The sequence below is a fragment of the Topomyia yanbarensis genome, chromosome 1 (genome assembly GCF_030247195.1).
Source record: "Topomyia yanbarensis strain Yona2022 chromosome 1, ASM3024719v1, whole genome shotgun sequence".
NCBI lineage: Eukaryota > Metazoa > Arthropoda > Insecta > Diptera > Culicidae > Topomyia > Topomyia yanbarensis.
In genome coordinates this window covers 199282752-199304804 of record NC_080670.1, presented here as the reverse complement: position 1 = coordinate 199304804, position 22053 = coordinate 199282752, and the positions used below count along the sequence as shown (strand labels likewise).

Sequence of the window (22053 nt, the reverse complement as noted above, 5' to 3'; positions counted from 1 at the left end):
CACTCCACAAGTATCACGGGAGAAGGATATTTTTGTTAGTAAGAGTATAGAAGTTGGATCTACTTCTTCTTTACCGACGTCAGAGAGGTGATTCCACTACCTGGACTAGATATCGATCCACCAATTTCATTGACCAGGGACCAACGGCTTTACATCCCTTCCGAAGGAAGACGCGACCACAGATTTTTTCAACTCAGAAAAATCTGGAATGAGTGGCGGTCACGCTTACCACTCAACCACCGGCGCCGTCCGAACAAACGATCTCTCAATTTACATGGATTGAACTCGTTTGGAATGGCTCTGACAAATACCACTGCGAAACAAAAGCAATAAAAAATTGGGAGCAGAACGAATAAAAATGGTGAAATTTTGGGGTCCTGCGAAACCCTTGAAGACATTTTTGAAAAAAATTTGAAGCAAGGCTTCATAATTTAAAACCAGTTTTTATGGAGAACTAAGATAAGTCATCTAAAATTATCTCGAAAGGTGTCAAAGCTTATTACATCGAACCGCAAAAAAACAAATAAAAAAAACTTAGCACCAAGGATTTTAGAAAAAAAACATCGGAAATCTAAAATTTTCTTGGAATGCGAAATGATTTTAAAATGCATGAACCGTCAAGATCTGGTGTCAAAGCAAAAAAGTAACAAAGAAAAAAAAATTCTTAGTGGTAAAAAGAAACATATTTTTTGTGATATTCTTTTTATTTAAAATAGTCTCTCTTTGAATTTGGAAAAATTTGACCATCGAATTTTTCTGACGAACTGGGCTTGGGGGCAGAACAAATCTAAATATTGCCAGGGTTTACGGTTCCAACTAAATTATTGTGAAGAAATTTTTGAAAAAAATGAAACGGAGCTTGACAGTTCAAATCCAAAGTTTGCATGAAATTTAAAAAAAAAATGCGCACATTTCCAATCAGATGGTGCAAACATCTATTTTTTTATTCTATACAACGATAGATATTCACGTTCAAAAAATCGGGTAAAATTCCGGCCAAATATTTTGAAATAGAACCACTATATTGAAGTATTCTACTTTAAAATTAACAAAATATCTTTTTTGCACCTAACACAGAAAAAGTACAGATTTTTAATTAGGAATACAAACTCCGGCTTTTCAACAAATTTCTCTGGCAGCTCTGCATCAGATGAACGTCTCGTGAGTTCTTTTCTCGCCGTTCGATTTTCTTTTGGATGAACCACAACAAAGCTGACGTTGATGTGCGGCCAGCCGCCAGCCATCAGCGACGAACGAAAGAGCGAGTGAAACAGTTTCAAAATATTCGTCGTCGTCGTTGCGATTGTCTTGTGCGTGTGCGCGCGGTGTTCGGTTCCCTTGCTCGTTTTTTTTTTGCTTTTACCTTTTGGAGCTCTGATGTCTGACTGCGAACACGACCATCAGGAAGAAAAAAAATTGATCTTGTCAAAAGAGCAGTGTGCACAGTGCAGGAAGGAACGAAAAAACGGTTTTAACAATGGTGGAACAACAGACGGTCCTCGAAAATTAGCTGTTGTGTATTTTGAATTCGTTGTGTGTACAGTGTTTTAATGTTTTAATCGATAGTAACCGGAAAACAACCAGGGGAGAGATTTTTTTTCGGCGGACCCTGGACTATGCCAGCCGCATCTGGATCGGATTAGAGTTCGAGAAAATGCATGTAAGTTCCTTTTTCTCTGATATGTCTATGATGACCGAAAACAGGAAAAAATGGGGAAAAGTGAGAGTGCTTTGGTCGATCCCCCCACAATGTTCGGTTCGGCTCTGAATCACTTGCGGAAAGATGGCCGAAAGCAAAATTCTAGCTCGGGGAGAATAATATTCTGTGTGATAGCGTTTTCAGGTAATTGAGTTGATTAGTTTTAATTTCACGGGAAGTGCTTTATGATTAGGCCGATATCTGCATTGACGCACTTGACCCGATGCTCGGTTTTTTTTTGCATTTGGGACTATCTTCTGTATAGATGGGAAATCGCGGTGGAGGAGCCCCACCCTCTTGCAGAGAAGTTTCGGTGCTGGGAATTGTTGACAAAAGTAAACAGATTGAAGGGCTAAATATAGGATTCTTTTTGTCCTTGAGGGCCGTGTTGAAAGTAAGGTTTACCGATGAAAATCAATATCTTTTTTTCTGGACTACGGAAAGGGATGTTAGGTCGATGTTCAAAGGTAATTTTCAAGCATATAAGGTGATAAGAATATATTGAATGAATTCAGTTGGTCTTGAGCTGGGAGAGCTGTGTAATGAGTATAATATGAATATGGTTAATTGGTAGCTTGCGAAGACCGCTGCGCGATTCGCAAAATAAAAAGTATTGAAACAAAAAGTTTTGGTGATAGGATGTTATTATGTTATAATGAAATTCAATTATACTAAAATATGGCTTTCATTTCAAAATTTAACTTAATTCCAAAACGCAAGTACTCAAATATTAAGTTGGACTTGAAACGATCAATAAGAGACCGCCGATTTCGCTAACTCCGTTGTGGTTTTCTAGCGAGCGAATCGAAGTAGCGAACTTTAAAATTTTACTTCCATTATTCAACCGTTCCCGAGGTTTATAAATAAACTAAAGTGCCCCAGTGCTATGTAGGATCATATCTTTCCAAGGCTAGGAAAAATTGAGACGATAATTTGTTTCTGTCAAGCAGATATGCTCACGACTTCTAATGGCAGAGTGTTTACACTCCTCACATCCCTGCGATTGTCGTTTGGTTTGCCATCGAGGTGGACTATGATGAGTGGCAAGAAATTTGTATATGCTTCTTTTCGACACGTACATCACAGTCATTATTCATTCCATTTGCCATTTGGTATATTTTAGTCAAACTGTAAACCAAGAAAAGATGGCATTAGGACATTGTGTACGGAAGATAAATACTTTTGTCACGATCGTACATCTTGAACGGTTGGCGAAAACGAAAGCTGGTTATCGACTATCGCGTAGAATGTTAGATTTAAGCGATCGGAGGATGGTCTTCAGATATTCACTTACACTTTTTAGCTACCTGCTTACATTTTCAGTTTCTTGAAGACGATTGGAAAAAGTTTGGTCAGAAGAAACTTAAAATTCGTTCAATATTTTCGGTCGGGTAGTACGCCTATATAATATTAATATTACGAATATTAAGATGCTAATATATTGTTTACATTTCTTTTCATAGAGTTACGAGTTAAATAACATGAAAAAGTAATAGGAATAGTATTGAAAAAGAAAAATTCAGAAATTCATCATCTTTGGAACAAAACATGAATTGAAACCTGATTAAGGACCACAATACCCTAAAATTATGGACATGCATAGCGGTAGGAATGAATACCAACGACAACGATGGCCAAGAAGTATATTTGAAGCAAGAAACCTTCAAATCGATCCGGATCCACAAAAGTTTCTTATTTCCCCATACCTGAACTGGACGCGGTTGTGCAAATCAAATTTGACAAGTCGGTGGTGGCGATTTTTTGTTCTATTACTGAAATAGTCGGTTCAGTGTGTACGTGAAGCAACAGCACAACGAGGAATTAAGTATAGCTATTAGTGGAAGAAGCGGTGAGTTACTGTTTAAGTACGAACCCGAAAAAGGAAGGCGTAAAACGCTCGTGGTTGAAACTAGCGTGCAAGTGCTGGAAATTCCGAGAGGCAAACTGCTTTCGTCTTGTTCGCGAACTACCCGTTCTAGTCCTCGACGGTGGACCTAGTCTACTACGACGGAGAATTCCCCAGCGTGAAAAATTCTCCCGAACTCGATTCTTCTGTTTGCGCAATATTTCTCTCGGACCTACCGGTAGGGTGCCGTGGTCGATCCTGCGATGCCGGATGGAGCGTAGCGTCCGCTTCACTGGCGCCTTGACCACCCATGTCCGGTGCTCTGTTGCGGTTTACTCGACTAGTACCTGGCGGTGGATTTATCCTACTTTGGCAGAGAGCTCCCACGGTGATTGCTCTTCCGAAACCGTTGCTCACTGTTCATCACGCCATTTTCACTGTAGGGCGGTCATGATCTGCGTCACCACTCTGTCGACCGCGTTCCACGTGCTTACATCGCTTGTCATCCTGTAAACGACCTTATCCGAGTTGATGTTCGGTCCTCCCGTTTCAACGATCTCCCTACGTGTCGCCTCGAACCTCGGACATTCGAAGACCACGCACTGAACCGATGAAGATACTTTCTGAAGCAATTGTGGCCCAGCAGGAGCTGTTAGGTGGAAGTTCACCTCTCCGTGCTTGTCATTGACCCACGTCGACTGGTTTGGGATGAGTCGGTAGGTCCACCTTCCTTTCTCCGTATTGTATCATTCTTGCTGCTACCTCGCAATCGAACCGATGCTTACAATTTTCCTCACGTTTCTATTGTTTCTCTGATCCGATATCCTCCGTCAGGGTGATGCAGATGGGGATCATCCCCGATATTGTTCTATACACGCTCATGATTCGTACGGCCATTAGCTGCTTGTTCAGTTTTTGGCGATCCGCTTGGTTTTTAGCGCCGCACCCCAGAAAGGAACCCCATATCGCAGTATCAATGATGAAACACTAGCTAGCAGTGGTTGTTGATGCTCAACCGGTCGTTTACTATCACCCCTAATTACATCCGTGCACGCTTCGATGCAATCACTTGCCCTCCGACATCGATCTGCATCCGCTGAACTGCTTTACAGTTGCTGACCAACAACAGGTCCGTTTTGTGGTAGGCTATCTGCAGTTTGACTCCGTTCATCCAGCTCTCAATCGAGCTAGCGGAGAGAGGGCAGCCGCTTTATCAAGACCCCATCGTACAAGACCGACAATGGAGCCCTGGGGAACGCCCACTGTAACTCGCATTAAGTTCTGCCATTCGTTCGTCTCGTACAGCAGCACTCTGCTCTAGAAGTAGCTTTTCAGGATCTAGCATAGATAGTCGGGTAGTCTCATTCTGTGCAGCGCTGCGGCGATGGATTCCCAGCTGACGCTGTAAAACGCACTCTTCACATCTATCGTTATCACAGCGCAGTATCGACCTCCTCTTCGCTTCTGTTAAGAGTGCTTTCTCAGCACTCGAGCATTTTCCGAATTGTCTCAACTGCCGTTAATCCTTTGCGGAATGCGAACTGCATCTTCATCGCCTTACGGGGTCGGTAGCCAGGTAGTTGGATCGTGCTTCGGGAAGGGACCATTAACGATAGCTCACCAGCGCACATTTCAGTTGGCGTCGACGGGCCCCTTCGTCTTCGCCATCACGACACGGTATGCGTCCCCCAAGAGATTGGTGTCTACTTCTCGGAACAGCTTCTTATGGTAAGCTGGCTTGCTAAACTCAATCTCCCGTTTTAAAGCGGCCCAACCTTCCCGAAACGCTACATTGCGCTTCTCTTCTCCGGCTCTGCTCTCTTAGCACGCTTTCTGGCTCTGAGACAAGTAGCACGTAGCGCACTGAGCATCTCGTTCCGCCAGTTAGCTGGACATCGTCTACTGTGTAGCTCCAGTTTTCGCGGCATCGTGGTCTCACAATCCTTTTTGTTAGATCAGCTGTATCAACGCTCCCGGTCCCGCCGTTCGGCCGAAGTGGCTCATCGAAGAGGTTTTTGTTGAAGACTCGTTTTCCACATTCACTTACTGGTCGTCCTTCGCCGTGCCGCAGCAAGGTTGGTCGATGCGGTAGCGAATCACCTGCAGAATGTGACGTCGTTGGTAGACTCCCTCCCGTCTCTCCAAAATGTGCTTACGGAACCTTATTCGCACAATCGTACTACAATGCCTACTGCACAATGATTACAGGCTTTCAGCCGATCAATTGCTCAATGAACTGTTCAAACATTAAACTGAACAGCTGCACTATCCACCTTGGAGTTGCGTACCAGCTGCACATGAAGACGCCGTTGATTTTGGCGATGACGCAGCTTTTTGCTCACGAGTTTTCTGTAGTTAACTCGGAGCCTCGCTTGATCCATGAAATGACTCGACCATTCATCAATTTAGTTCCCGACATTCTTCTTGCTGTCCGTCATTCGCTCCATCTATTACGCTATATAGATCTTCTGCGTGCTTGATCAGTTTAGTCTCGAACTTCACTCGGGTATCACCCAGCGGTAAGTTACCACAACTCATTTATCTCTGGTTTCTGTGAGCCGTGTAGCTCTCGCTTTCGTGAGCTATTTAACTCTCGTCTCAATGAGACATATAGCTCCATGAGGTATCTAGTTCCAGTTTCTGTCAGCAATTTAGTTTCCAGTTTTGTCGAGATATACGCGGATAGTCACCTTAATCCGAATGAGAGTTTCTCGGCAGCGGAATTTCTTCTACAGCAAAGTAGACGCGCCTTACTTGAGCGAATTTGCAATCTATCCATTGCTTGCTACATCCGGCATCCCGCAAGGAAGTCAACTCAGCTCTGTAATATTCTTCCTCTACTTTAATGGCGTCAATACTAAATTACAAGGATCCCGCCTTTCTTGCGCCGATGACATGCAAATTTTTCGACAATTACGGGATAAAATCGATGCTGCGTTTCTTCAGAGTGAACTGGAGAGCTTTAAATCCGAGAAAATGCTCAATCGTCACGTTCACGTGGAAACGCAATCCGATACACTGAAACAAAAAAAAACATACTTTATGTAAGGTCTTGTGACCAATAACACCGGTCCACTGAAGGCGGCTGGGGTATGCTTACTGGGCATACTGACCAGCTGATCTTCAGCTTCCCTTTTTCGGTCACCTTTTTGGCTTCCGCAATCATTAGCTTGAAGTAGGCTACCTGCGTGCTAAACATTCGCTCGCTTAGACGTACATAGGTCCGATCGATCTCTACGCCACACTGCTCCTTTACGGCCGAGACGACGTCTTCTGCGTTTGTAACCTCATCCAGTTGCGTACACTGGAGGGTCACTTCCGCATCCAACGATCTCACGCCGTCTCCTAAGACCTCTTGGGCCAACCTCCTATACGACACCCCGCTGGATTGTGCACCACGTTTCAGCACCAAGATCATTTCACCATTCTTGGTGCGTCTAACGCTGCGCACATGCTGTCCTAATTTCGAGAGGCTTTCGGCCACCCGCATCGATTTAAGGACTTCGGCATAACTGGCCTTGTCGGTTTTCAACAACAAGGCCTCTCCTCTGGCTTGATCCTTCTTCGCGGGTCGAGGTGCGTTCGACTTCCGCTAGGTTCTACTGACTTAGTTGTGCCGATGGCACCGGCTGGTTGGTACCTTGTGGCCCAACGCTTTGCACTCGGTTGGTGACTTTCGCCTTTTTGGGCTGAGAAGTCGCCTTCTTGGATCGCCGCCCTACGGGATCCTTCGCACCCAAATCCGCACCTTCCAAGCGACGTTTGGCCTTAGTGGTTGCACGTCGTTACGCGTTGGCCCACGCACCTTCATCTGGTGACTGCCTGGGCCGCTTCGCAGTCTTGCCCTCCATTAAGCGCTGTGTGGCCGATAAAGCGAAATCAACTGTCGCCTCTTGTGCCATCGTCGCTCCACCGATGAAGTAGAAGGCCTCGATTTGGATGGCTCTATCGGCCTTCTCTCTTTTCGCCACCCTTTTCATATAGGATTCCTGTTCTTGTCTTGCGACTCGAACAGTCTGGCGGAGCACGGGTCACTTCACGCCTTGGAATTGGGGTTATCCCGTTTGGTGGGCTCATACCACCGGAACGGGAGATCCGTAGCGCTATTGTATGCCGGCCACTACACGGCCCCCCTTCCCTGTCAGCATACGACCATAATCCCAACGAGTTGGTTACCCGATCTTTCCTATGGTTACTCGTACCCCAGCTAAGAACCACTGTGGCGAACCACCGGGTCTATACCTACCCATTGCCCAGTTATTTGCCAGCCAGCCCTTTTCGTCCAGGACTTACTGTGTGCCAGAATGAGTCGTTCTACAATTTTCAAATACCTGGATCTGCAAAGTCCGCATTCGAGAACTACGTAATAACTTCTCCCAACCTTTCAGGAGAACCAGCTACGGTCGTCAAAGCGCAGTTACCGTACTCCAGCGGATTTTCAATAGAGTTGCCTCGAAGCTTTGATCTATCATTAAGTGTAACTAGGTTAAGTACCGCCATTGGAACCAAGGAGTCTGTTGGTGCTGATACAACAAATATACGAAAAAGTACGACGATGCTGAATTGTTTGGATTCGCCGAAGATTACGAAGACGATCCTAGAAAGGAGGTACCAGTGCAGGGGAGGAACCTGCAGCGATTCTCGCGGTTAGTGATAATGCGCTCACAGAGAGCGAACTTCGGCGTTCCCCTGATATGGTACAATGACGTGAGTGGGTTGAGGCGAATTCGAGACCGGACAGCGAGAAGTAGAATGTGGCCATGGATGAAAAGATTGCAGTATTCCTTGAAAACGGAACTTAAGCTATTACCAAGAAACCCCGACAACGCAACGTCGTTGGCTCCAAATAGGTGTAGAAGTGTAAGAAGGACAAGTCCGGACAGGTGGTGCGATACAAGGCTAGGTTGGTCGCAGAGGGATTTTATCATAAATGGGGAACCGATTACGATCAGGTTTTGACTCCGGCGATGAAGCAAATAAAATCCGGTAAAGTCCTGACGATGGCGATTGCTCTTTAGGCACATCATCAATAAATCCGCGTACCTGTATAGCTTGCTGTAAGAGGCGGATTGAAGAGCACGGGGTTCCGTCCGTTCCAGTGTGTATACGTATATACTGATCTACGTGGACTATGTTGACCGGACTTGTCCAAGCTTTAAGCAAGAGTTTCAAGATGGCGGAGCTAGAAGATTTGAAGTTCGTCCTTAGAATCCACGTTCGACACAAGCGAAGATGATTTTAGTGCGGTTTAATAAGGAGAACTGCCAAGTGCCTCCTATTGTCATGTTTAGGGTTTGGTTCAACTAAAGGAAAAATCTAGTGATTCGCTAGTAGATGCATTGCAATTAAAAAAAAAGTCTTGTCGGGGATTTGCTATACATTACCGTCGGGTGCGCATCATCAAACCAACAACAACGGATTGGAACGAACCGAAGGCAGATCGCAAGCTGCTCAGCCGCCTTCAACTGGAATACTTCGTGGACGCTGACCGGGCTCGTCGTCAACAGAATGTCGAACACTGGTTACATTTTCAAGTTCGATGATGGCTTCGTTGGTTGGGGAAGCAGATGTGCGCGTATCATTTTCTAGCACTAAAGCGGAGTAGACCGCACCAGCCGATAGCTTACAAAAGCTGCAATGGCTGCGACGATTGGTAAATGACTTGGGTGAGCGTCTGGTGTAGCCCATTGTGGTTAATAAAGATAACCAGAATAACTGCATTGCACACTTTCGACGATGAACAGGATGTCTCGGAAGTCGAAACACATCGACATCAGGTACTGTTTCCTTCATAATTTGGCATCACTCTGGTATCGGATCCATTTGTTATTGTCCAAAAGAGCAGATGGAAGCGTGTCCTTCCAGTGTTTTCTGGAAGCGACGAGCGGTCATGGGATATCTGCATGTATCTCGAGTTGGATAAACGCAATGCTTAGTAACCGCATTCTTTGCTCGTCACTGAGATTGGAAATGCGGTGCGTGCGGTTGTCCTTGGGGTGGCGTTCTATCACATTTGCCATCGCAAGCTTCCAAGCAGCGGTGTCGACAAGTTAAATTATCAGTTAACCAACACAAAACTTCAATGATTATTTTCACGAAGAAGCGAATAATAACCGGCGTTTGTTTCTCGCAGTTCTTTGATTCTGAGCTACTGTGTGCAGATCAAATCAAATACGTTGGAGTTATATTGAACTGTAAACTGAATTAGTCTGCTCACATTGAGTTCACAGTCAAGGAAGAGTGCAGACGAACTTTTGGAAAGACCTGGGTTCTCAAACCTAAATACATCTATTGGATTTACACAACAATTGACATACGGATGCCTGGTGCAGTGGCAGAGGGAAAAGGTGATGACAGTCCAGTCAAAGCTAAACCATCTGCAAAGAATGGCGCTCATACACGACTGTGGTCACAAATGATTACATGCGGTGAAGATATTCTTGCTAGTGATTTTACACTCACATGTATTTTTCCTTACAGGACATTCCATGTGAAGATTCCCTCTCGAGAGGAGTGCTTGTCTGGCTATATGGAATGACAACAACAAACGCAAGTGGTCTGTTACACTGACGGTTCTCTGATGGAGGGACGTGCTGGTGCTGGTGTCTACTGTCGTGAAATGCGATTGGAACAATCTCACTCACTAGGTAGATACTGTACTGTATTCCAAGCAGAAATCTTTGCGATTATGTGCGGGGTACAATCGGCCCTTCAACTGAGTTTGTCCGACAGAGTTATAAAATTCTGCTCCGATAGTCAGGCTGCAATCAAGGCCCTTAGCTCAGACAAATCCCGGTCCAAGCTAGTGATCGCGTGCCGAACCCAAATCGAAGAACTAAGCATTGTCAACAGTATCTACCTTGTCTGGGTGGCCGGACATTGCAGTATTACTGGAAATGAATGGGCTGACGAATTGGGCAGGGTAGGTTCAGCGATTGACTTCGTTGGTCCTGAGCCCGCGCTGCCAATTTCGACAAGTTGGATAAGGGAAAAAATACGGTCCTGGGTTTCGTCCGAGCACCGCAATTATTGGAGAAATCTACAAACGTGTCGCCAAACAAAGGCGTTCATAGAACAACCGTGCCCAGTGATTTCGAAAAATCTACATTTTTCGAAACTCCACTGCGGCATGCTGACCGGGGCTTTAACCGGCCACTGCAAACTCAATTATCACATGGCAACTATTCAGCGTGCTGAGTGTTTTTCATGTGATCTTTGTGAATCCGACTACGGACCTTCATATCGTCTGATATGCAACTGCCCTGCTTTAGCACAATTGCGAGTTCTCGGCCGTTCTCACGTTAATCTACAAAGTATTTTTGAGAGCGAGGTCTAGATCTGTCGTCCAAGAATTGTAATGCGTAATCTTTTAGTGGAAATAAATAATGGTTCGACTATGTTTTACAATATTCATATTCTCAGCACCATAATATAAAGAAATTACCCTGGGTTGACGGTTCCGAGGGTAAGGCACTGGCGTGTTCGAGTCCAATACAGGATTCTTAGCGATCGGTTGAATCGTAAAACTACCCCTACAATAGTTCTGTGGACTAATGCCATTTTCACCAGACCCCGAAACTGAGTCAGGTTCTACCCCCATTCGCTACCAGTTCATACATTTTGACAGCAGTTAGGGTTAAAATGTTTGGTTAATTTTTGTATAATTTTTACGAAATGTGCGTCTCTCTATACCGAATACGAAGTCGTAGTCCTACGTCAACACTATGCTTACGACACAACGACTTTATATCGATTGGGGTACACCCCTGTCAAATTTTTAGCAAATGACTAACAAAATAATCGTCTGACTGACTCAATATTTGCAAATACACAAAACCGCGATTAATTTTATCTCCTCTACCCTTTTCCAGATAACTTCCACCAACAACAAAATTGGCACAAATCACCGACATCACCACAATCATCACATCGTTGACTCATCACCGCTATCACAATGCAATCGTCGTCGGCAGTCGAAGCCCCGGAAGCAACCGCAACAGACGGCTCTGCAACCGATCCCGATCTAAGATATTCCAGTGCCAGTGCCCTTTCACCCCCGGACTCATCCCTGGACGATCTGGAAGAGTACGGCGATCTTGGTGAAGACGAAGTCGAGGAAGGTGCCATGGACGGCTCTGAAGGTAGTGGAGGTGGGGCCGTCCGAAAGCCTCACTTTCTGGACTACGACAATAAACCACCGGCGGGGTTGGAAGATCAAGTGGTATTCGTAGGGCAACCTAATCGGCGAAGACGGAACAACGGTCGAACCACGGACGAAGGAAGAGAAGATGCGATCTCACAAAGCGTTGTCATCGAAAGCGAAGGGGCAGCCAGTCTGCGAGGTTTGAAGGATGTTGGTCGTGGTACGTGGCCTTCCGCGGGGTCCTCATCCAGCACGGGTCAGAACAGTGCCGGTAGCATCTCCGATGCCACTCGATTCGAGTGCGTTTATTCACTGTTCTCAATGCTCGGCTCAACTAACTCGCTAGAGCGATCTACCAAATTAATGCAACTGTCGAAAAATCGGGAAACATGCAGCGCTCTGCGCTGCTCAATCCCACTACTGGTTCAAATCATTCACAACGACCCAAACGAAACGGCAAGGAAAAATGCCCGTCAAGCCCTAAACAACGTGGTCTGTTGCCACCCGGACGACAAAGCCGGTCGCCGAGAGGTTCGCGTTATGAAACTAATCGAACAGCTCATCGACTACTCCGATCTGCTGAGAGACTACACCGAGGAAAGCCCACTGGAGGTTCGAGACGTAATCGAAGACCCGGAAAAGCATCCAATCCAATCGATTACAACACTAATGAAGATCAGTTTCGACGAGGAACATCGCCATGCCATGTGCCAACTCGGAGCGCTGCAAACGATCTCCACCCTCATCCAGCTAGACCACTCCGTTCACGGAGCGAACCCGAGTACGCCCAAGTGCGTTACCATGCGACGATACGCGGGAATGATCCTAACGAATCTAACCTTTGGCGATGGGAACAACAAATCGCTGCTCTGTTCCAACAAAAGCTTTATGCGCGCTCTGGTGGCACAGATTCAGTCCAGCAGCGATGAGTTGGTACAGGTTACGGCTTCCGTGCTGCGAAATCTTTCCTGGCGTGCGGATAGCACCATTAAGCAAACTCTCAGCGAGATTGGTACCGTTAAAGTCCTGACGCGAGCTGCCATGATCTGTTCGATTGAAAACACACTGAAAGCGATTTTATCGGCTCTGTGGAACCTTTCCAATCACTGTCCTCCGAACCGTTCGGAGTTTTGCGAGGTGGAAGGATCGCTCGAGTTTCTGATTGATATGCTTAGTTATGAAGCTGCTAGCAAGACGATGAGCGTTATTGAAAATGCTGGAGGAATCCTACGGAACATTTCCTCTCACATTGCGCTGCGGGAGGACTACCGAAAGATTTTGAGGAAGAAGAATTGTTTGAAAATTTTACTGGAACAGTTAAAGAGCCCTAGTTTGACCGTGGTCAGCAATGCTTGTGGAACGTTGGGTAACTTATCGGGAGAGAACTACGAAGATCAACGATTTCTGCGAGAAAACGGTGCTATTCCGATGCTTCGATCATTGATCTACAGTAAACATAAAATGATTTCCAACGGAAGTAGCATGGCTTTAAAGAATCTTCTCAAGCCACCGACGGTTGCCTCCCCGGCCATGGCAGCAGCTCCCGTCAGTCTTCCGATTGCGATTCAACAGAAGCAGACTGTTGTTGGGGGTTCGGTTGATGTAAAGGAATTGCCTAGTTTGAATGCGAGGAAGAAAAAGGCACTGGAACAGGAACTGGAAGATAAGTTTCTTCCGAAAGGTTTGCGCGGGGAGGAGAAGGAGGTTTGTTCCGATAGGCGATCACCTGGTAGACAGGATGAGGAAGGTGAACAGGATGTAGTGAGTCACGAAGCTGTTCATATTCGACTGGTGTCGGATGATCAGCCTCAGGAGGAGGACTCTGAAAGACCGGTGAATTACAGTTTGAAGGAAGAGGAAGTTTATCAGGACTATCAGGAGACTGATATTGATCAAATCACAGATTATTCGTTGCGTTACGCGGAGAATCAATCTGAAGAGTCGGATGATGAGAAGGTGGAAAACTATCGGCAATCGAATCGAGTCAACGGCATTCTGATGGCAGAAGATTCGGTTAAGTGTTACTACACGGAGGGGACGCCACAGATCATTTCCAGTGCAACATCGATGAGTGATCTGCGGGTACAGTTGATGGTAGGTGGGACGACGCCGGCTTCCGCAGCTATTGCCTCTCCGAAGGAGGAGGAACCTGAGGGAGGTGAGGTTCCTAAATTAGAACCGCTGGAGGTTACGAACGGGGGTGAACAGATTGATGGAACGGGTGCATCGGCCGCTGTTGCTGAAGGTGAAAACACACCTGATAGACCGTTCAATTACTGCGAGGAAGGTACACCGGATTTCAGCCGGGATGCGTCTTTGAATGCGTTGGAACTGAACGGAGAGAGGGTGAGTATATGTTTGCGGGCATTTGTAACTGGGTTCCCTTATGCTTGTTTGTTATTGCTAGTAGTTTGGGTTAAATCAGTGTTACCCAAAGTTCTCACAGTAATATCTTTTTATAACCAAGGTTTTTTATACTGAAACACACATTCAAGATGTCATGAACATCAGAGTGGTGTTTTCTTCACACATTCACGATGTCATGAACATTAGAGTGGAGATTCTTCTCAACCCTATTGGGTGAAGAGAGAGACCATGACCATGACTTATCGATCTTTTTGCCACAAGTCACACTGTGCACCAGTGAGTGACGCAAAATCCGTCAATTTTGCAAACGGAAAATACGTCGAAGACGAAGGTTTCGGTTCGACTCATTGCTACCAACGGCGACAGACGATACAGCGTGTCGTTTTGTACACACCAACTTTGGCAATTATTCTATCATCGATGCCCCGGTGCTGACACAATAGTAGGTAACAGTGGAGTATGCTGCCAATCGATGCAGAATATATCAAGGCGAAACTACTGTAGCTGTGGCGAAGGGGCTCTACTGGCAGAGGATATCTAACAAAGCAGTGTTAGCTGGTGGAATCGGCCACAATAACGATTACCAATAGGTGTGGCACGGGAGATTGGTCCACATTTTTCAACCTGTGTTTATTCCTACATGCTGATCGATACCGACGACGACCAGGTCGGAATGCAGCTCTTCTGGGGAAGGAATGAATGTTAGTCTGATATATGTCGCTGCTAGAGACCGAAGAATCCATTGCATCTTCACATGTATCACGGGAAGGGGATAGCTGTTAATGCGCCAATGGATTTATCATGTAGCAATTGCTCTGGGCAACCGGCTGCCGAGAATTTAGAGGTTTCGTATGTTCATTACTGGGCAATATATTGCAAATGAAGCGCTAATCCAAGATGTCAAAAGCCCTTACCAAGATGATACGATCACTCGAGTGAATGTTAAAAGGGGGAAGCAAACATAACACAGAAATTAGATAGTCCAGTCAAGGTAAAAAAATCACCTATCTCTTTTCCGCAGAAGTCGAAATCTAAATCGACGCTTTTCTTGATTCTGTGTTCTCTACTTCCTCAAAACTACGTCAGTGGTGTCAGCAAAGATAGAAGGATGTGTGACAATCAAAAAAAGCCAGTTTTGGTGGAAACCCAAAGCAGTACATTCGGATCAAATAGGAGACTATACGGCGGACAGGCTGCGAACTTCTGATGGACGAGCAGGCCTAAAGAAGCGGTTTTCGACTCGTTTTAGTTATCAGTAAAATGGAAGAATGTCTTCTATTTGGCGCCATATTGTACTAAATATTGTATGACGTGCCTTTAGACACTGCTATTCACATCCGAAATAGACTTCTGATGCAACCAATCAAGGTCACGCGGTAAGAGTTGTGGATCTCAACAAAAACTGAACGTGGATCACCCGTCGAATTTTTAGAAGCAACGCGTTGGTCCACATCCACAAACAGAAGAGGAAGATGTACTCCTATACTGCACAGAATTAATTATTGTCAGATATTCGGTAGTGAGCAGAGACGCTAGCTTCGTGGAAAGTGAACGGGAAAAGGAAAAATCGGCGATCAGATCGAGGCCACCAGTGATTATTATTTTCATATCTATTCAAAGAACACAGATGCGCAGTCCAGATCAGATTACGCCCTCGAGTACGACTCGGCAGTTGAACAGGCGCAAGGCTGCGATCGGGATTTTTAAGATTTCAGCGACGACAGGCATTCCATCACAGCGACATGAAGAAGTTACAGACGTTGCAAAGCACAGTCCCAACGAATCGTGGCGTTATTTCGATGCGATTAGTAGTCCCGAGAAAGCTGTATGGTAGCGCTGCAATTGCGGAGAGCGAATAGAGCTCACGAACCTGGATGTTGGTGTTACAGCTTGCTAGAAGAATAGCAGTTGGCTGTTAATGGACCTACAAAAAAAAGAGAATAAGAGCGGTAATGCTGCGCGATACAAAGCAAAGTTTGTAGCGCAAGGGTTTTTCGCAACTATTCGGAGTAGATTACGACGACTTTCAGAATTCAGTCTATCTTCTCATCTCGTGCACAGCCGAAGCAAAAAATCGCACCGCTTTAGACATCAGTGATGCAAGCAGGAGAAAACTACTTACCGCCCTTTGTTACTTATCTATTGCCGTGAAGTGTAGTATCGTTTCCTCCAGCTGCGCGTGCAACGAGTCAGCCGCAGAAAATAAAAGTGCTCGTACTACGGGATAACAAAAATGGAGCCTACATACAACTACATCACGTGAGAAACTGTGTTTTGATAAGGTTTAGAAGCTTAGCTCATGCAGAAAACTTGGGAATAACTACATGGAACATCACATCGAATACAACAATATTAAAACCAAGATCCTAGTGTGTATGAAAGATAATAAGTTGACCCAGCACAGCGCACTAAAGCAGATAATATAAAACGAATTATGTCAAAATACGGAAAAGTGGAATCTGTTTCTAGAGACACTTGGAGAAGTTTCTTCGCCGTTATTCCCAACGATGTTCGTGTCGTTACATTGCTGATGACTAATGTTATTGGGCTATCGAATGCAAATTATCAAGGGAAGGAGTAATCTGTAAGTGAGCCAATGAAAATTCATCTACTATAGACAACTCTAACAAGCAGACATCAACACGTACAGATAAACCACAAACAGCCACCCACACACAACCAATAGCGCAGTAACAACGATTACATCTAGCCTCTAGTGCTTCCAAACCAACAGCCAGCGCACTGATTGCAGGATACTTACAAATATTGCTTACTAACCGGAAACCGTAGGCAGAAGCATTGAGAGTTCGAGCTAACTGCTTGTCATAAACAGGAACTAACTTATGTATGTAAGTTTATATTATCCGCCAATATTGTTCTAAATACTAATGCAAAAAAACATTTAACATTTTCAGTTTGAGCTGATTCAAACAAACTGCTGCAAGTATATAGTTTCTTTCGCCTGCACGAAACATTTCTCAAAATAATTTAACCTCACTTCGAGATGGAAAGCTGTACCAAATACCGATCGGTCTGGTGACGGTGGATTTGAATCGCCTGGAGTGGAGAACTGCGAGCTTGTGTGTGTGATAAATGCGCATTAAAGAGGAAGAAAAAGGGGAAAAGAACTGGTGACCTTACCTCTGGCGCAGAATTACACGAGTCCAACTCCAAGGATGGACACAGGAGATAAACAAGCTTCTTCAGGCTCAAAATCGCCACCATTAGACTTATGATGCCACCTATCGTAAAAGACGACAACAAATCAGCGGCATCTGTTGCTAACGAAAGATCTGTTTCGCGATTGTATTTGGAAAACAGTCGAATACAAGAAAAGCTCGCTGCGAAGGAAAGATGCAAGAGGAAGATAAAAACATCCGGGAGAAACAGTTGGAAATAGACCAAAATCTAGCGCAAAAGAAGCTCCAACATGAGCTGCAATAAAAAATGCTAGAAATGATGATGAAGAAATTGGGTTTTAGACGCCAGCACCGCATATTGAAAGAGAAATTTCAGCGGGGCGGCTTGAAATGCTTGCAAAAGAATTGGGAATCGACGAAGTCGCTGTCGGTGGCGTATCTTCGTGCTAATGACGACAACCAAGACAGCTGCCGAACGATCTGTGATCGGCTAGGACGGAATAAGTTCTCCCAATCGAATCATGGAGAAAAAAAAATGTTGACATCAAATGAAGTTCTGGGGTCCCAGTCACGTTACTTAATAACTAGAAAGAAATTGTCTTCTATTCAATAGGTGACGTGACTGAGAAAAAGGCCCCTGATCTATTCTACTAAGCAACAGGAACTGAAAGATCAGGGGACTCAAAATCACAATGCTCCGCGTCCATCGTTAAACGACAAAGATGTATTCCAAAACGGCAGCACGACATACACTTTTGTTCAAGGATTTGAGAAAGAATGCGCATCTGTTTCGAGTATGAAGAGTGTACACCTATTGAACACGGGTCAAGGCTAACGAAATCTCATCACACTGCCCGGCAAATCCTGTCTAAGAAGCCGTTCACATTTGGTGGAAGGATTGAGGAATAGTCACTTTTTTATATGTAGTAACTTTGTCAACTCTACGAAGGCATGCGGGCTCAGTCACACGGAGGACCTCAAGGGCCCTGCGATGGAATCTATACGCAGCCGACTGTTACTGTCGAAACCGGTTCCGCTGGTATTTCGGACCCTTCGCATGCTCTAGGGTAGGCCTGACCAGCTGATTCAAGCATTGCTGACAAAGGTCAAAAAAACAGATGCCTGCTCGATAAGCTTCCGGCTGCTACAAGAGGAGAATTCAGATATCGTAACACTTCGAACCTTCGCTGATTTCACTACCAAAGTTGTCTCGGAAGCCAGTGAAGTTACTCTTATTGTCGATTAAAGAACTCAATTTCTAAACAAGCTGGACAAAATAAAGGCGAAGAACAAGGACTTCGTATACGTTCTTAGTGGCGGTAGCCACTTCAGCATAAAACTGCGACCACCGGTTTCCTGCGTTATCTACACTCGCTTACTTATACGAGGGATCATCTATGACACTTGTGGAGGAAAGTCTCATTGAAGAACTGGGAGCTATCGACACACCGCACCCGTTAACAATTGGAGTGGACCAGCAACATCGTCCGCCAGGAAAATGCGTTGGTACTTATACTTGTCGTTACAAATATCAGAATCTAATGGACGAAATGGAAAGGATTTGAACGAAGCTCGAATGGTGTAGAAGCTGTACCTACCAAATCAGGAGATTAACTTCGAAGCAATCGTCAGTCACTATCCCCACCTAAACGGTTCGTATGCAGATGAACTTGTCGGAGACGAATCTAAAGTTCTCATAGGACTCGCCACCATCCGCTTACTGGCTCCCATTGAGCCTCGCATAGCAAAGGTCAACTAACCGATGGGAGTTAGGTCGCAGCTTGGTTGGACAATTTATGGACCTTTATGGACATACACCTACAAGGGAATGTCTGGACTGTTGTTATGGACACACGAACCAACAATTACACGGTTTGATGCGAGAGTATTGTTCAGTTGTAGAAGCTGAAATTACTGTGAACGGAGTCCGAAGCTATTCCTTGAGCCAGAGATCTTCTGCATAGTACAACTTTGTGCTATGTGTTGATGGTCGATTCGAGACGGGCCTTCATTGGAAGCAGGACGATTTTAAACTACCAGATAGCTACAATATGGCGCTGAGTCAACTCATCAGCTTCGAGCGGCGCCTCAAAGAACCTTTAGGTAACTTATAGAGGATTATCAAATGAAACGCTATGACAGAAGAGTTATTGTTGGCGGATTTGAAAAAAAGTCTGGTCCCTATCCCTAAGCGTGGCTCGTCATCAACAGAAGCGTAATAAAGTGCGTATCGTTTAGGATGCGGCGGCTCAAATGAAAGATACTTCAATAAATTCAAAGCTTTTGCCTAAACCTGATTTTCTGACGTCATTGGCAGTCATTATTCAACAGTTTCGAGAATCATCAGTAGCGTTTTGAGAAGATATACGTGAATTCTATCGCAAAATTCGAATGAGGAAGACAGTTAAACAGTGGTTTTTAACAAAAAAGAACAAAAAAACACATACAGACATCGAGCAGCAAGAATATAGGAGCTCGTAAGCAGAGGAGGAGATGCCGTCATCCAAACTCTCGCACCTGCCTACAACAGGATGATAGGTACTTTGCCGTTCGATCTACTCGTTCTTTAAAAAAATAGGATTGGCAATCCGTGATGATAGAAAAAAGCAAGGATAACGCTGATCTTCTCTTGGGACATCGAGCTTCCGGTCGTTTGACAGAGATAGTCGGAACGCCCCTTCCCAACATTTGTAGTACGAATTCAAACCCCAGATCGTGTGGGACGTAAAGAAGCACGTGAAAACTGGAGACCCTTCGGAAATTGTCCGCCCAGTCGTTCAGGAGCTACTGACAGAGCGTTTTAGCCGTTCAACAGTCGTCTACACAGATGGCTTGAAAGACGATATCGCTGACGGCGCGGGAGTTTTCGGAGAACACTTTCAACAGTCGCTAGGCCTTCCACAGCAATGCAGCGTCTTCTCAGCCGAGGCATTTGCAATAAAAACAGCGCTAACAGCATACCACACGTCTAGCGGTTTGCTGATCATGTCAGATTCGGCTAGCTGTTTATCAGCAATCGAAGTCGGCACATCCCAGCACCCGTAGATCCAGCAGATCGATAACATGCTTCGGAGCCGCCCAATCAATTTTTGTTGGATCCCAGGTCACGCTGGCATCCGCGGTAACGAAGAGGCAGACCGACTAGCAGGAGAAGCAAGGGACATTGCCCCATTGAATATATCCGACCCGGGAACAGACGCCGTTAGTCAAATTAAAACAGCTATCCGAAATCAATGGTACCATCGGTGGTCAGTGTCCACGGAGGTAAAACTACGCGAAGTAAAATTCGACACGACGAAGTGGACTGACCGCGAGATTTCGACCGACCAGCGAGTACTAACTGAATAGGGTATACCCGATTGACGCACGAGTTCCTGCTGAAAAAAGAAGCCCCACCAGTTTGCGACTGCTGCGGGGTAACTGTCTACGTCCGTGATCCTCCATTGTAGGAGGTACGACGATGCTAGAAAAGAGAATGACATTTAATCGACGAGTCTACGAGTGGTTTTATGCAACGACGGAGAAAACGAATGGAAAATGCTGAACTTCCTCAAGTAAACAAATTTGTACAAACAAATGTGAAAATTTAATTGTATTGCTATATTAATGTTAACGAATGCGAAATTTGAAATTAATTTTCTTCCGGTGAAAAGTGTCGTAATAAACAAGAAGAACCAATGATCGGGATTTCACGACAGACGACAGACTGAATAATCCCCAAGTGGCTGCGGGTAACGCAGCTAATATTTCACCACCAAGGATGAAGATCTCAACACGCAACAGCAAACTGCGCCAACAAGACCCAACGGGCAGACATTTCTAGTGCTACTTTTTTATTTGTACACATTGGATGCGATTGGCAGTATCGACCAATATTCCCAGTTTGGAACTAAGAATACGTAAAGAAAGTAGTTTGTCGGCTTCGCACATTGTGAACCATCCAGTCGTACAGTAGCATATCACATCTCACCGACGCCAGAGAGGCGATTTTATCATCTGGAACCTAGATATATGCCCATCAATATAAGGACCAGGAACAACGGCTTCACTTGCCCTCCGAAGGAAGACGTGATAGGAGAGACTTTTCACATCAGATAATCTCAGCTACCTCGGTTGGCATTGAATCGAGAATTGCTGGGGGAAGAAATAGTCAGGCTGTTTGAGTTAGTACACTGGCACCATCAGGATGTATTTCACATTCATGTCTCCACATCGATCGACCTCTTCGTTCCTGATTATCCCACAATATCCAGGACGGTAGTATTTCCGTTGCGGTAGGTCTCTACGGCTTACACAGATGGATGACGTAACTTATCAATCTCAAGAGCAGTTATTACGGAAATAGAATTTTATAGGAGGAGATTAGACAGAAATGTGGCCACTCTCCTGCAGGGAGGAGAATAGCGAATTCATGCTAATCCAGAGGAGCGAAACAGGTACCACAGATACTCGAGGACATGCTTTTCTTCTTCGAAGATCCCGGATTGTGGATCGTCAATTTCCTAAAGGAAGGTGCGATTACGGACGAAGTAATTTATGAAACTTGTACCGTTTTTGCGTCTCTCACGGATACCCAGCGTTATGAATGCTGCAGCGGAAAACAATTATTGCCGCAACAAACCAACATTTGAGCCTCCGGAAGCAGACCAATTATGCTGCAAAATGTAGACTTTAAACCATCGACACTTTTGCGCCATCCACTGTATTGCAGTGGATGTGCCGATAGCGTTTTATGCCCGGACTCGCTTCCAGGGGAGGTTCAATGGAGACTCGCACAAAATGGTGTCGGTGCAGCAACTTTAAAAGAAACGCGGCGGATCCGCAGTGGAAATATTCGCCGGAATTCGCAATACCATTT

The 22053-nt window shown here is 45.2% G+C and overlaps 1 protein-coding gene across 1 annotated transcript in view; it reads left to right on the top strand.

The window, feature by feature from the left end:
• The first annotated feature begins 1278 nt into the window (after window positions 1–1278).
• LOC131687416 (uncharacterized) overlaps window positions 1279–22053 on the top strand; it is a 41340-nt gene continuing 20565 nt past the window's right edge. Inside the window, exons 1-2 of the mRNA XM_058971498.1 lie at window positions 1279–1660; window positions 11417–14034. Of these exons, the coding sequence (XP_058827481.1) occupies window positions 11500–14034 (2535 nt within the window). The 5' untranslated portion in view covers window positions 1279–1660; window positions 11417–11499. The remainder of the gene's footprint in view (window positions 1661–11416; window positions 14035–22053) is intronic.